Here is a 15632-nt window from a genome sequence, read left to right on the forward strand (position 1 = left end):
CTTGTTTGTAGTAGTATATTTGTGGGTTCAATTTCAGTTTGTTTCCCACATAAACCAAAAGATAAATTAATCCATTTGGGTTCCTAAAGGTTTTAGAAAGTCCTTTGAAACATTGAAAAAGTAAAAGTAGGCTATATAAAGCTAGTATAATGTGCAATTTTGGATTGTAAATAAAAATTTTAATTCTGATTGCATAATCAGTTTCCTTAAACAGTAGTAAAATTTTATGTAAGACATACTACTTCTACTTTCATGAAATTGCTCATTGCAAGAAAGTAGACGTTTTGATTGGCTTTTAAAGACTATCTTCTGGAAGCCAAGACTAAGTCTACCTTCCAGTGCCGGTTAGAACTTGGTGCTCTTAGAGTTTCTGTGTGGACCTCAGTTCCCTCTTCTATAACCGGTCATGGTTACTAAGTGAGGTCAAGCCTGTGCTCACAAGAGTGGCCAGCATCTAGTGAAGTCTTAGTAAATGTCATCTTTGGTTTAAAGGCTTTGGTTTTCTTTAAAAATTTTAAGACTTGTACTTTATTAATACAGTCTTAACAGTTATTGTAAATGATTGCATGAATAAATGAGGAAACAAACTTTAATCTGTCCTTGAACCCGTGTTTCAATGCTATGCCTTTCACATGCATTTGTTTAATAAGTGAGCAGTAAGCCTAAGGATTTTGTATTGAAAACGGTCAGCTCTGATAGTTACTTCAATTGTAAACTGGGAGATTATTTTAAAGTTCAGGACACATGACAATGTGTGACAAATAGGCAGTGGTTCCTGTTTTGCATGTTCTCCTAGCTATAACTGAATTGTACAGAGATGTTTGTTACTTAGTAACCCTTCTACATTCTCAGTACTGTATCTAGTTTAAACTAGTAACTAAGATGATGAACTATAAATTCACCTTACTATAAAGTTCAGAGTGAACTGAGACTTGTAAGGGAATAAGAAATAGGGGATGTTTTGATTGCTTGAAGTATTTACAGCCTGCTGTGTGTATCTTGTGTCATTTATTTGCCATGTGTAGTGCTGAAAAGTGTCTTTTATGTATAGCTGCCTTGGCTGTCGAAGAGCTTGGCTTTGAGCGATTTCATGCATTAATTCAGTAAGTAACATTGAAACATTTAAAATACTTACCTTGTGGACACATTGTCATTTTAAGTTTATTCATACTGTAGAAGCATCCTTAGCCTTACATAGTACATCTCTACTTAAACAGGAGCTTAAAATACCTTGTTTGACCATTAATTTGCTTTCAAAATTAAAAATAATTTATACATGCATGTGATTCTAAGTCCTAAAGTAACTAACTATCCAAATATATTTTTAAAAACACTAAGTTAAATACCTCTTTATTATCACTTGTAAAAAAAAAAAATCATTTTACCATGTTTTTCTGTTCTGAATGGATATAAAGCCATTTGTAATGAGACAAATACCAGGGTTATTTATCTGCCAAAATATGCTTCCTGTAATTTTCATTAAAAGTGCCTATATTTCATAGAACATTTAAAGATTTTATCATAAAATCAAAGGAAGGTTTCTATATTGTCAGAATTATAGGTGGCATTTTGAAATTTAACATTAATTTCTTTTAAAAGAAGCCATAAATGTATACTGTAGTTTTAGCCCTCAGATGTTTGTTGAAGAGCTTTCATTCTCTAATAGTTGACTGTTATTGAACACCTCTTTGAAAAGGGCCAGTCTGTTGTCTAAATAATTGCAAGGACTGAGGAACTGGTGCCAGGTACTACATCTAAAAGCGGCAGAGGCTGCTTGCCAGGACTTGGACTGTCTTAGTGGACTGGGTTATAAATGGTAGGAGTTGTCAGCAATAGTTTTTGCTTTCCTTAGCTAAATTTGTCTTTAGAACTTGAAGATACTTCATAAATATCTCCTGTGTGTATGTTACAATGAATACGAGTTTAAAATTTTTTCCATTTATTAATGGAGTAGTCAAGATACTAATACTTGATTCTTCTTCCCCCCCCAGAAAAAGATCATTCAGAACTGTATCAGAATTAAAAGATGCTGTCTTGGACCAGTATTCAATGTGGGGAAACAAATTTGGAGTCTTGCTTTTTCTCTATTCTGTATTACTGACAAAGGTTTGTTTAAAAACAATCTACTGTCTTAGCTTAGTTCTGCTTTTCCTGCTGTTAAATGCTGTGTGGCCACTGTTTGTACATCCATGGTGAAAAGTCTTGCTGCTGATAAGGTGTTTGCTTCTGCCTCCATTCATTCTTTAACCATGTTCACACTTTTCCTCCCTTCTGTCCTTATGGACCACAGAGGTGATTGACATTGTTCTATCACGACATGCTGTCAGTTCTTAGTTTGGTTTCTTTTGATCTTGGCAATATCTAGCACTTAACCTTTAGCCCATGTAGGAACTCTTTCTAACCCCTCTTTTCTGGATTTAGTTGACAATCCTTGTCCTAGTTTTTTTGTTTTGTTTTGTTTTGTTTTTTCATATATCTTATACAAAACTTTCTGTAGTAGCTTTATTTTCTTGTTTCTGTGTTCTGCTCTTGAATCTTAGAATTCGAGATTTTAGAATTTTAGAAGAGTCATTTCCTGGGTCCTGTGTGATTTTTTTTTTTTTTTCTTTTATGAGTAGTTATTTCTGTTAGCTCATCTCTCTGCAACTAACTATAGCATGCATATTTCTGGTCCTGTCTTCATTTTGCAAATACCAATCTCAAATTGCTTTCAGTTTCACTGGGAATATCTCATGATTATACTTTATCTGTAATCAGGTTGTTTGTTTTCCTTTTACTAATTTTTTTTATCATTAACTCTCTGATAGATATGTGACATCCTTTTTTAAAGTTTTCGATTTTTTTATTATAAAATGATATACTGATATAATAATTCTACTATGGTCATGTTTTAGGGTGATAGTTTTTATATTTATTCATTACATGCAGAAATTATTTTTGGAAAATACAAGATATGACTTAAGTTTGTTAAAGGGACTCATGGACAGACTCTGAAGTAAGGACCATTTGGTGGATGTATCAAGGAAAGGTCTATTGGGGTATAACACAGCTTGGGAGATCATAAATACTTCAGTCTACCACAGTGTCATATACCTAGGGACAACTGTGAAATGTGATATTTGCACCTTTTTTATGTAAGAGGTTTTGTGTGAAATTACAAAAAAAAAAAAAACAACAACAACAAAACTTTAGGTTTCATATCAGAATTGGAACACAATACAATTTTTTAATATGAAAATGACGTGTGTGTGTGTGTGTGTGTGTGTGTGTGTGTGTGTGTGTGTAAAAGATTACAAAATCGGAATGAGAATTTGTGATTAAGACATCACAAATGGAATACTAGAGTCAAGGAAACTAGGAAAATAGTATTGTAGTGGAAACCTAAAGCTGGATGGTGATAGAATGGAAGAGAAAGGGAACAAACAGAATTAACAATAACAGAAGTCAACCAAATATTAAACAAGTTAGTACATTAAGTAATGGAAGGTACCAGAAGTGCTTGGAGATCAGATGATGGGGTAGCTAGTGAGTGGTAGAGGTAGTAGTGGCTAAGGTGTTGCACCCTCATGAACTTTTCTTGACTGTTCACTCTCACCCAGTGTTTTTTGCCTCAAATTCTGATACTATCTGTAACCTTGACTGTTTTAGCCATTACCAATTGTTCCCTTTGAACTGTTGCTCTCTGAAATAATTCCCTTTCTGCCCACTGACTGCACAGTCATACATTTTAACTTTGTTGTAGCCTGCTTTGTTTTGTTGTTCCCTGGGATGACAAGTCAAAATCACATAACTCGTTTTTTTCTCCTATGGTATTTAGACACTCTTTTAATACTTTGATTGTTGGTTGTCTATTGTGTCCTTAGAAGTGGCCTACAGTATAACAGAATCAGTGATTCCGATTAGGTTATAGTGGTGTGGTTGTCACTGTGCTTTTTGGAGTTGATGAGGTTACTATGGCTCTCCAGCTTCCTGGTTGTAAGATTGAACAAGTGTCTGGAGGTTGTTTTTAAGAAATGAGAAACTTACTGTTCTCAGAACTGCTATTTTATTTTGTTACTGTGTATTTGAATTATCAATTTCGGGGAGAAATTATGATCACATGTAAACTTTACATTTTCTTTTTTACCTATTATATCTTTTGTGTATTTAACTTTATATATTTCTCTAAATTCAAAAGTCTGACTTTACGATAGTAAGTTTTTTAAAATGACCTAAAGTAAAATAGTTTTCTTAGTAGGTATATTAAGTTTTAGTTTAACCTGAAGTTAAATAAATGTGAACTTTTATATTAAATAATTTTCTCTCCTCTTTTGAAAATTGTTATCTCTGTCTAACCAACATTAGACTTATTAACTATGAGTCCCTAAGTGTCTTTTATAGAGCCCATGAAAGAAATGTAATCTTTGGGAAGCTACTTCTTAGCATACCAAATGCAGCCCCACTTCAAGTCTGGGTAATTCAAATAGTATTTAATAACATATGGTCCAAACTGATAATACTTTGTACTTTAGTTTTAAAATGAGGTTAATGAAATCTTGGTTTCTTTAGGGCATTGAAAACATAAAGAATTCAATTGAAGATGCAAATGAGCCTTTGATAGACCCTGTGTACGGGCATGGCAGGTAAAGGCTGCAGTCTGCTATCTCTTACTGAACTGTAGGCTTTAGGAATTTCTGTTAAGTGTATTGGCAGCAGAAGTTGTGCTCGAGTAGCCCTGTGTTACATGTACTGCAGTGCTTTGCTGTGTGTGACCAGTGTTAACATCCAGTTTCGAGTTGTTTATCCATGACTTATTATGACAAGTGTCTTGTCAAGGTATTTTAATGAAGCCTCCTTTATATCCATTTATGTATTTTATAAAAAGGGTAAATGTACTCACATTAACAATAAATAAGTATTTTCTTACTTATCTGTGCTAGTTTCTTTTGGAGATAAAATAACCCTTTTCTAGTTTTTTTTTTTTTTTTAGTTTAGTTTACCAAAATCAATAGAATGGTGAAAATTAAACTATTCTCCCACGAGTCTTTCTTTTTAGATATGTCTGCTTACATTAACCTATCTTCTATCAAAGACTGCATATTAAATACAGTTATAATGTTTTCCATTTATTACAAAGCCAAGATTTTTTGGTTGGGAGTAGGCAAGAATTGTATGTATAAGGATAAATATTTTAAATGTAGTTAAGAAGAATTATGCTGATATTTGTAGGTTCTTCTCCAAGACCCATGACTTCATAGCCAGGTAGTAATGTTTCTAGTCCCAGTTGGTTCTCCCGTACCAAGTAGTCAGCCCTAAAGTTATGCATATGCAAGGAATACTATATAGACCAAGTAGTCTATATTTATTTAGGAGATTGTGTGTGTATGTGTATAAATATATGTAACAACAACTCAAAGAAAAGAGGCAATTAATTTGAGAGCAAAGGGGTACATGGGAGAGATTGGAGGAAGGAACGGGGAAAATGATACAATTCCAAAAATTATAATTTATAAAAATAAATACTAAGTTAACAGACTAATTTTTATCCATTTAAATATTCCCTCAAAGTTGCCAGGCTTCTGTGATTATGGTAACAGATGCCATTGTGGTGCAACAATAAGGCCCTCACCTCTGCCAGACAGAAAAAGGAAGTAAGGTTTCCTCTCATTTCATATTTTAACATAATGAATATAAGCAGTCATTAAAATCTTCATTGCAGGAGTTACTTAATTTGAAGAACTAGTTTTACGCTTGTTTTAACTGATATTTAATTTTTATTGATAGCCAAAGCTTAATTAACCTCCTACTGACGGGACACGCGGTTTCTAACGTATGGGATGGTGATAGAGAGTGCTCAGGAATGCGTAAGTATGTTCTTCGCTATGGCCTCAAATGATTAATATTTTAGTGAAATATCGGAGATTGAAATTCACCTATTTAACGGCTCTCCATTATATGGATATTAAGGTAAGTGCTTTCTATTAGAAGAACCCTTTATGGTTTCCAAGACACCATAACATTAAAGTGTAGATTTTTGGAAGAAGACGGTCTTGTGTACCAAATTTATGAGCTTGGTCAGGCTTGAATTCTCAAGGCTTTGGTTTTTCTCTAATTTGTTATTGGGACTGTGGCACTAACTTTAGAAATAGTATCTCTTAGTAGATGTAATATATGAGTACTCATCCAGGGACAGTACTGCATTCAATGCTGGGAGTTATGAGAAATCATAAAGTAATTAAATTACTTGTTTTGACAGTATCCTGGGTTTTTCCATATTACTTTTAATATGCACTATAATATGCTGGGCAGACCTTGTTTTCTAATGCTTTCCATCTACTAACCCTCCCAACCACATTCCCATTTCTGGGTTCAGTTATTTTGTTTCGGTAGCTTCTTACATTGTCACGAACATCACTTGAAGTACAATAGCTAGTCCATTCACTTAAGCAGAGCTGATGCAAAATAATGAATTACATCTCCTTCTGTAGTCATTTAACTTTTATGGAATAATTGCAGTAAACCTTTTATTGAAATGTCTATTGTAGGACATGAAGCTTCATAGTTCCTGTTCATATGCAAATTTAAGTTTTACCCCAGTTTGGTGTTCAACAGAATGGTTACCAAACAACAGAGAGTATATTACATTTGAGAAAATGTTACTACTTTTCACTTATATGAATGATTTTTAACTTTTAATTTGCATTTTCCTCAAATTTTAGAAATTTATGTAGCTATTTCATAGAAAAATTTGAGTAAAAATTATAAAACACCAGAATTTAGAGAATATACCCTTCCACTGTGCTGTTTGGAAATTCAGAGTCTGACTTCCTGTGTGCAGCATAGCTCCCTTATCTTGTGAAGGTAGAATTTAAGAGCCCAGCCTTGCTAACTGCATGGATACACAACCTCACAAGTGCTCTGTCTTGTTCTGCTCTCTTTTCAAGCACATCTTGCCATTCTGATTTAGATCTAAAAGCATGTGATCCTGCTAACTAATGTGCCAATCTCTCTTGGGTAATGTGCATTTTCTTTGGTTTCTCCTCTTCCCAAAGGTTCCTGGTCTATGAGGTATCTGCTGTAATTTCAGATACCTAGAGAAGAAACTGTGGTTTAAGTGTCTCTTCCCATCAGGCCTCTACCACTGCTACTTCCTACTGCTTGCTGCTTGCTAGTCTTTTGTTCATTACTAAGTTATCCTGGTCCAATTTCCTGTGCATTCTCACTCCCCTCCTTCTCCCTCCCCCACTCCTTCCTTTATGTGGAACTAATACATTCTTCAAATGGCTATTGTAGCTACTAAGAGTTCTGTAATGAAGATGGCCTCATAGGAAAAACTCAATTCTCTGTCAGATACTTAACCTCCACATGGGAACCTGTACATAGATGATTCGATGCATGGTGAAAGGAGTTGTGTTGAAGTAAGAACTGTATAGATGCTAAGGAGCTTTTTCACTGTGGGAGCTTTTTTCACTGTGTCTATATTGGCAAGCATAAATAGACACAGGGATTTTAATGGGGATCAAGAGCATGAACAACAAGGTATTTGGGGAAACATACACATTATATGTTTAGACAGGTAGACAGACAAATTGAGTAGAGCCATGTGCATCATTTAAAGATCTTAAAACGATGAACAATCAGATCCCAGCTGAGAATATTTAAGGGTAGAACTTTTAGGTGTTGGGACATGAATATAGAACTTGTAGGTGGTTCTGCTGTGCCAGGTTTGAGAACCAGTGGGTCTGTGATGAACACTGATAAAAGGAAAGACTGTATCAGTATAGGCTTGAGTGACAACACAGAGCATACTGAATACTGTATTTACTCCTAGTTAAGTGTTAGAAAAAGAGTCATTGTAAGCATTGAGCAGAGAAATAACACAATAAAAGCCAGAGTAAAAAGATGTCAGTTTGTTGAATTAATTATTGGAGTGGAATCACTAGTTGAAAACTCTGGCACACAGCCTCCACAGTGGGAAAGGTACAGGACAGTGATAGACAGTAGCACAGGAAGGAAAAGAGAACACAGTATTTATTCCCCCCCTACAAGCAGTATGTTTGGGGTGTATTTTTAACCTCAATGTAGCTGAGGTTTGGCTGATTTTTAATTTGTCCAAAGTGAAACACCAGAGATTAAACCAGCAGAACTTTTTACTATGCTAAGGCCCCTGCTTGTTTAGAACATCCTCCTAAATCAGCCCACCTTGTGCTCATTTCGGCAGCGCTTACACTAAAAATTGGAACGTAAATAAGTCCACCTTTGTTGTAGAGTCTACAGGAGATAGAACTTCTAGAACTCCTCATATTAGAGGTGAGGGTGAAGTGCAAGTAATTCTCAATTTTAGATCAGACATACTGCATTAATTAGCACGTAAAATGTGGGAAAGCCCTCAACGGTATGTGAATTTTGACAATATGCTTAACCCTTGTCATATACTGCCGTTATGTATTACATTTCTGTGCTAGTCACCCTAAAAGATACATGTTTGCCCACATAGAAGTTAATTCCAAGGGCCTTGTCCACAGTATAAAGTTGGAAAATAAGCTGTGCAGTATATCTCATTCCAGGAGAATGAGGGCTAAAAGTAAGGTTATTGAAATACAAATCACTTGATAATAGGGTTGTTCTTCAGGAGTGTGGGCAAGGACTTTGCTGTTGAGCTGATAGAAGTGTGGCCTTCAATGGGCTACATGGTTTTTATTTTAATCATTAAAGATTGCCTCTGCTGTATCCAAGGGAAAAGAGCCAGTTTTAATAGGAGCAGCAGGAAACAGGTGCATGAGTGTTAAGTAGTCTTAGGAGATGCATGTTCTTTTAAAGAAATGACGTGCAGTAGAAAAACAGAAACAGGAAATTCAAGATATGGAAGTTACTGAGGGAGTGAGTGAGCATAGGAAAATGTACAAAAATAAAATAGGTATGAATTAACTGTTGGAAGGAGTAAAGAGCTGTTATCAGTTCAGATCTACTTAAAGTAGATCTCACTGATAAGGCTATTAGGTTTTTGGGTTATTTGTAGTGGTTTGGTTTTGTTTTGTTTACCCAGCAGTAATCACTCCTGATAGTAGAAGAGAATGTGGATATTAGGTGTGACCTGGGAATATTCAGTGAAGGATGAACAAGGCATTTCTCACCTTTATTTACTAAGGTTATTAGTGTTTAAATTGCTATGTATCTTTTGCCTTGAGCAGTTTACCTTGGGTGAGCATGTAGATAGATAGTTTGCATTTTGACTACTACAGAACATTGGTAAGAAACACTGTGTGTAAGTCAGTCCTATTCAGTATTCTTGCAGGATTGATTTCTTTAATCAGATGTGTATTAAAAACTTAGTCAACTGTTGACTTTTTCTTAGTAATAACTTTATTAAAATCTATGTCAAAATGTAGAATAAATCAAATCTGAAATGCCTTTCTTGCTTTATAAAGAAATCCTGGTTCCTTCAGCAGTAGCTTCTCATACTTCCATTCACTCCAGGCTGAAAACTACTCATCTGCTTTCTGTTTCTATACATGTTCACGTCCTGGACATTGAACAGAAATAGCGTTAAACGATGTCTGATATTTGTGATGATAAAGTTCTTTTACTTTGAACAGTGTTTCCTGTACTGGTGCTTTCCTTTTATCAGTGAGCAAGCAATACTGCAGTGTGTGAACCGTGCATATTTATCCATCATCAATTGTTGGACATTTGAAATGGCCACCTTTCTGTTATGAATGGCGAATGGTGTTACGGGCATCTGTGTGCAAGATTTTGTGAGAACATGTGTTTTTATCTTTCTTTGCCATATACCTAGAAATGGAAATCATGAATAATACATTAACTCAGAAGATTTACTCTTTGGAGGAGTATCTGTTATACTGTTAATTAATAGCAACTTTGTCTCTACAATGTGCCTCATAAAGGAACAACATATCTTCCTGATGTAGAGTTTTTTTTTTTTTTTTTTTTTTTTTTTTTTTTTCCTGTATCCTGGCTGATAAGCGAACATTGTCCACCTTTAATATTTGGTCAGTTTTTGAAAAATAATTATTTATTTTATCTGACATTTGTTCTACTTCCTAATGAACCTGTGCTCAGTTGTTATTCATATGTAAGAGTTGAACTATCTTGCCCTCTGGAATTATCTCTTCTCATCTTCTGCCATTTTATGGAGAGGGGTTGCTCCATCACAATTTATGGGGCTCTCTAAGTTCCTTTTCAGGTCTTTATAGAGCAGGGAGTTTCTCCCAGCCTTTTCTTATGTAATTTTTCTTAGTGGTGTCTTTTGTTCCCAAAGTTTTCACTTCATAATGTAGAGTCATTTGATATTTTCTTTTTCAGTTAGGCTTGGGTGGCTCTTTCCCCTTGTATCAATTTTGTATTTCTATTATTTTTCTAGATTAAAATAATAATCTCTAGTATTTTCTTCAAATGTTTACATTAGTATGCCTTATCCATTTATCATTTTTATACATTTATTTAATGGCTAATTGTAAGGAATAATTGATGCCCATGAACTTAATAATACATGGAAATATAGAAATGTAAACTCTAAGGAATATGGTCATTTCAGAACTCTACAATTAAAAATATGATTTACAATTATGATTTATCAGGATTAATAGATCAGAGTGCTGCTATCTTGAAATTGTGTTACTTTCAACAACATGTTTTATTAGCTAGAGCCAGTTTAGATCTCCTAGTTTAACTAAATTTGACATCATCAGTCATTTTATAGTGTAAATATATATGTATATGTATGTGTGTATTTTTAATGTGAATAAGAGAGTATATTTCAAACAGTATTTGGAATACAAATATAAATGGTATGCTGGTTAGTTTTTTGTTGTCAGCCTAACACAATGTAGAGTTATCTAGAAAGGAAGAACTTCAAGTAATTAAGGAATGATACAAATCAGGTTGGCTTCTGTGAGAGTTTGAAAGAGAATGATCCCATAGGCTCATACATTTGCATGCTTAGCCACCAGTTGGGGAACTGTTTGCAAAGGTCTAGAAGGATTGGTTGGTGTGGCCTTGTTGAAGTAGGTGTGGCCGTAGAGGATGTGAGTCACTGGGGGGTAGATTTTGAGAACTCAAAAGCCCACACTAGAATAAACGTTTATCAGTTTCCCCTGCCCCTCACCCCCCCCCCAGGATGTAAAGCTCTCAGCCATTGCCAAGTACCATGCCTGTTTGATGCCATGAAGTTTTATTTACCCTCTAAAACTATAGGCAAGCTTCCAACTAAATGTTTTCTTTTATAGGAGTTGCCTTGGTTGTTATGTCTCTTCATAGCAATAGAACAATGCCTAAGTCAGCCTGTGACTGTGTCTGTGAGTGACTCTCCTGATTGGTCAATGTAGGAGGGCCCAGCCTACTGTGGACTGCACCCTCTGTAGACAAGAGGGCTTTGGCTGTATGTCTAAGAAAGCCTGCTGGTTATGACCCTGGGAGTGTTAAGGGAGTGAGGAGCTTTCCTCTGGTTTGCATTCCTGTCCTGACTTGCCACAATAATGAAATGTAACCTGGGAGTATAAACCAAAGAACCCTTTTTTCCTCCTCTAATTTGCCTTTTGGCAGAATGCTTTAGCACATCAACAGAAATGCAAACTGGAACAAATGGGCATCCTAGTTTGTTTTCGGTAAGTGTAGCCGCTCTTATTATATAATAGTATCAGTCCAGCTTCTTAGGAATCCAGCAGTAGCCATCAGTAGATTTAAAAAGAGCTTCACTTTTTTCTCTCATATAATTTAAATTGAGGCATAGTTATTCATTTTCTTTTTTCAAGACAAGATTTTTTGTGTGTAGTCCTGGAACTCAGTCCATAGAACAGGCTGTCCTTGAACTCAGAGAGATCCGCCCGCTTCTGCCTCCCAAGTGCTGGGATTAAAGGCATTTGTCATCACTGCCAGCTAGTTATTCAATCTCAACTCTCTATTATAAGTCAAAATTTAACACTTAAGTGTATTTTTAAGAGCCACCATTAAGATCTTTAAACAAATAGATTTTTAAATTGAAATCATTAGTATGTTTCCTGTAAGTGAAATAAATAGACTTTTGAAGTGCTTTATTGCATTTTATTTTAACTGTTGATTGCTTTTGTTTTTTAAAAAGTCATCTTCCTTTTCTATATTTAAATATGGATTTTTAAAACCTTTCTCAAGACCCTGTATTATCTCCCAGTTCCACCTATCACAAACCTGTACTTGAACAAAATACTGCTGCCCTCTGTGACTTTGTTCTTGTACCTAAGGACCTATGTGTCTTCCAACCTCTGCCTGTCTAGTACTTCTATGCTCTTTTCATGTGTCACCTGTTCGAGGAGGCCTACTGAAAGTGACTGTGACTTCATCTCTGAGCATTTTACTTTCCTGGTACTTTCCACTTCCTACTTGTCATTTTCTGTCCAGATTAAATTGCTCTTAAGGTAGTCAGTCAACTTCACCTGTGGCATTCTTTTTACAGTGCTTGATGCCTAGGTTATGTTTGCTACATGTAGGGTGATTATCTGGTTTCCAAAATATCGTCAAATTTGAAAAATCTAACAGGACTCCTATAAATTCCCCAACAGTTGTAAAAGATGGTACAGTTGGTAGTGCAGAAAATAAAACCTAAGTACTAGGAGACCCAGTCAGTAATCCCCAAAGGTAAGCTTATAAAAATAGAGTATAAAATAAAGGTATTTTATAGGGAAGGGGGCAGAATGTGAGAGAATATAAAATATAAAATATTCAGATAAAGAAATATGTTTAAGAAATCTATTGTAAAACATGGTGACTGTAAGTAATGACTAGTGTTTCTGCTTGAAAATTGCCAAGTAGACTTTAAATATTGTTATCCTCAAAATACATACATGAGACATAGGTGTATATATTATGTATGTGTTTTCAAATATCTACAGTGGTACATTTAAAATATCATGCTACTAAATATAGAAAATTAGGCCTTCACATATTCCTGGTGATGATGTATTTGGATCTGGTCAAGAATCACATGCTGTATGATGTAGCTGTACTGTATTCATCTCCTCTCATTTTGCCTCCCACCCCCACTTCCTTACACAACCCTAATAATCCTCTATGGCTTTCCTGTCAATTCCATATATGAAAGAAAACATACTATTTCTTGTTTGGAGTCTGTCTCGTTTCAGTTAACATTGATCCTCCATCCCACCCATTCTCTTTCAAACAACATAATTTTGTTCTTCTTTATGGATGAACAAAATCCCATTGTGTGTAAAGGTCATTTTCTTCATTTACCTATTGATGGATACTCACGATAATTTTACACTTGGCTGAACAGTATTGTAACAAATATGTAAAGAAGTAAAAAAAAAAATCACATGCTGATATCTGGTTTAGATGATTTTTTTTTTCGAGACAGTCATATGTGGGTGTTAATTAACTTGATTTAGCCAATCTACCATGAATACATATTGCACATATTTCAGGACTTGTTATATAGTCCAGTTAAACTGTATCCAGATAAACTATATCCAGATAAAATTAAATATTACCTTTTGGCCAAAGAATAGTTATTTCTTTGCCATCAAACTAAATAACAGTTTTGAAAACTCAATCAGCAATTTAGGTGAGATATTAGTAGCAAAGAAAAATAGTCATAAAATTACCAATTTCTTGCAAGTAAAGGGTAAAGACTTTGAGACTTTTAAAGAAAATCTAGTGCAAATAAGTTCTATAAATGTTATGAAAAGTATGTGTTCACTGTCTTACTGCATGGCGTAAATATAAATGTTGGTATATTTTGATTGTTATACTTATTCTAAGGAGGTAATATTAAGTATATATCTTGTTTGGGGGAGTGAGAATACACATTTTGAAATATTATTGTCCAGTGGTAATTGTAGTAGTGTACTCCTATATCCCAGAACTTGGAAGGTGGAGGCATGATGATCAGGAGTTCATGGCTATCCTCAGCTACAAAGTATATTCAGGCAGCTTGGGTATGTGAAACCTTTTCTCAAAAACAATCAGGAGGAGAAGAAGAAAGCAGTAGCATTAAATCAGGCACCTGAGTATGTGATTTTTGACCAGATCTGAGTATTTCATCACCAAAATTTATGAAGGCCTAATTTGCTGTGTTTAGTAGCATGGTATTTTAAATGTACCACTGTAGACATTTGGCTAACCCCAAGGAAATAGATGATGTAATATCTAGTTGTGACACTAGGTGGTGGTAATTGATTTTAGAAATAAAAATGTAGAACCTGGTTTGTCCTTGAATAGGAAGATTTTGTTACTGCTTATATTTCAGAGGAAAGGAGATGGGATGTCTGCTAACTGTAGAGTATCATTTCTACTCATCTCAGCATTTGCTGTACCCCCCATAGTCGCTGCAACCCAAAGATGAAAATATTTTTATTTTATACTCTTAATAATCCTAAAATTCGTTAAAGATTCCAAAGAGATTTTACTTGTAGATAGTAATACTTTTCATATTAGAAAGTATACCTGAGAAAAAGTTTTTTAGTCTATGTTTATGGTTCTAATGTATTATACTTGTACTTAGTGTATATTAGCTATGAAAAGACTTCGTTAGCACCTCAGGTCCATCGGTATGTGAGTACTGTCTTATACAGCATCTGCTCTGTGCCTTGACTGCTGTGGCTCACCACTTCTTGACTTGACTTGACATCTGTGTGTTTGTGCTGGTGATCAGGTGTTCAGCCTGACTTGTCTAGCCTGTGTTGCCGAGCTCTCCTGACAGTTGCTTATCTCCATTTAGAAGTCCTGAAGGGACTTCAAGCCCAGTTTGTATAAAAGCAAAGTTCTGTTCAATCTTCACAAAATTCAGAACATGTTTCTTGAATTCTTTCTTTCATTTCATCACTGTTTATCAGGTTTGACATGTTTTATGTGTTTAAGGAATTGGGCCTGATGTCACACACCTGTAGTTCTAAGTACAAAGGAGGCTAAGGTAGAAGGACCCTTGAGGCCAACGGTTTGGGTCCATCCTGTACAACATTGTAAGAACCCATATTGAAACATCATGAAGTTCTGACAACTTTTTATTCCTTACCTCATTACATTGATTTTCATTCTTCATATTTCTTAGTTTTAAATGTTCTGGCCTTGAAAATTTTCTACACATGCCACAGGATTCAATTCAAATGTTGACATTCTTCTAAGACTTCCCTACCCCCAAACAGGTTTTGCCACACTTGATCCACTCTTCATGAGTGTGTGTATGCATATGTCAGGTCCTGCCACTTGTCCAGTCCATACCTGAAAGGGGGAGTGTGGATTGAGGAAAGAAACAGCCTAGAGACAGAAGATCAGGAGGGAGTCTGATGAATACCAGGATCTGCCTTAAGTTTATTGCTCAAAATTCTTTTGTACACCAACCAAAAGGGGGGATAAGGCAAAAGACTTCTTTACCATGATACAAGGAAAAAACAAAAGTAATTACTTACTTAATTCTCTAGATATCTAGTAACCACACCTTAGAGCAAACCCTTATTATCTGGCCTTGAGGATTAAGATGTCTAATAACCTTAGATCAAGTATTCTACTATCTAGGAAAGACATCCACACCTTAGGCCAAACATCCTTCAGTACCCACATCTTAGACCTTTATGTCTTAAGCCTTTAATCTTGAACTCTCTGACCTTAACTCAGTATGGGATGGAGCCAATTTCTATGGGCCCTGA

General features: G+C 35.2%; 1 protein-coding gene across 5 annotated transcripts in view; it reads left to right on the top strand.

The window, feature by feature from the left end:
- Mindy3 (MINDY lysine 48 deubiquitinase 3) overlaps positions 1-15632 on the top strand; it is a 66667-nt gene that overhangs the window by 16559 nt on the left and 34476 nt on the right. For all 5 annotated transcript variants that reach the window (XR_007835854.1, XM_051205804.1, XM_051205805.1 and 2 more), the window contains 4 exons: positions 1052-1103; positions 1992-2106; positions 4549-4622; positions 5764-5843. Coding sequence is in view for 4 of the 5 variants with exons in the window: in XM_051205804.1 (XP_051061761.1) it covers positions 1052-1103; positions 1992-2106; positions 4549-4622; positions 5764-5843 (321 nt within the window). In the remaining variant the exon portion in view is untranslated. The remainder of the gene's footprint in view (positions 1-1051; positions 1104-1991; positions 2107-4548; positions 4623-5763; positions 5844-15632) is intronic.

The sequence above is a fragment of the Phodopus roborovskii genome, unplaced genomic scaffold (genome assembly GCF_943737965.1).
Source record: "Phodopus roborovskii unplaced genomic scaffold, PHOROB, whole genome shotgun sequence".
In the NCBI taxonomy this organism is placed as follows: domain Eukaryota; kingdom Metazoa; phylum Chordata; class Mammalia; order Rodentia; family Cricetidae; genus Phodopus; species Phodopus roborovskii.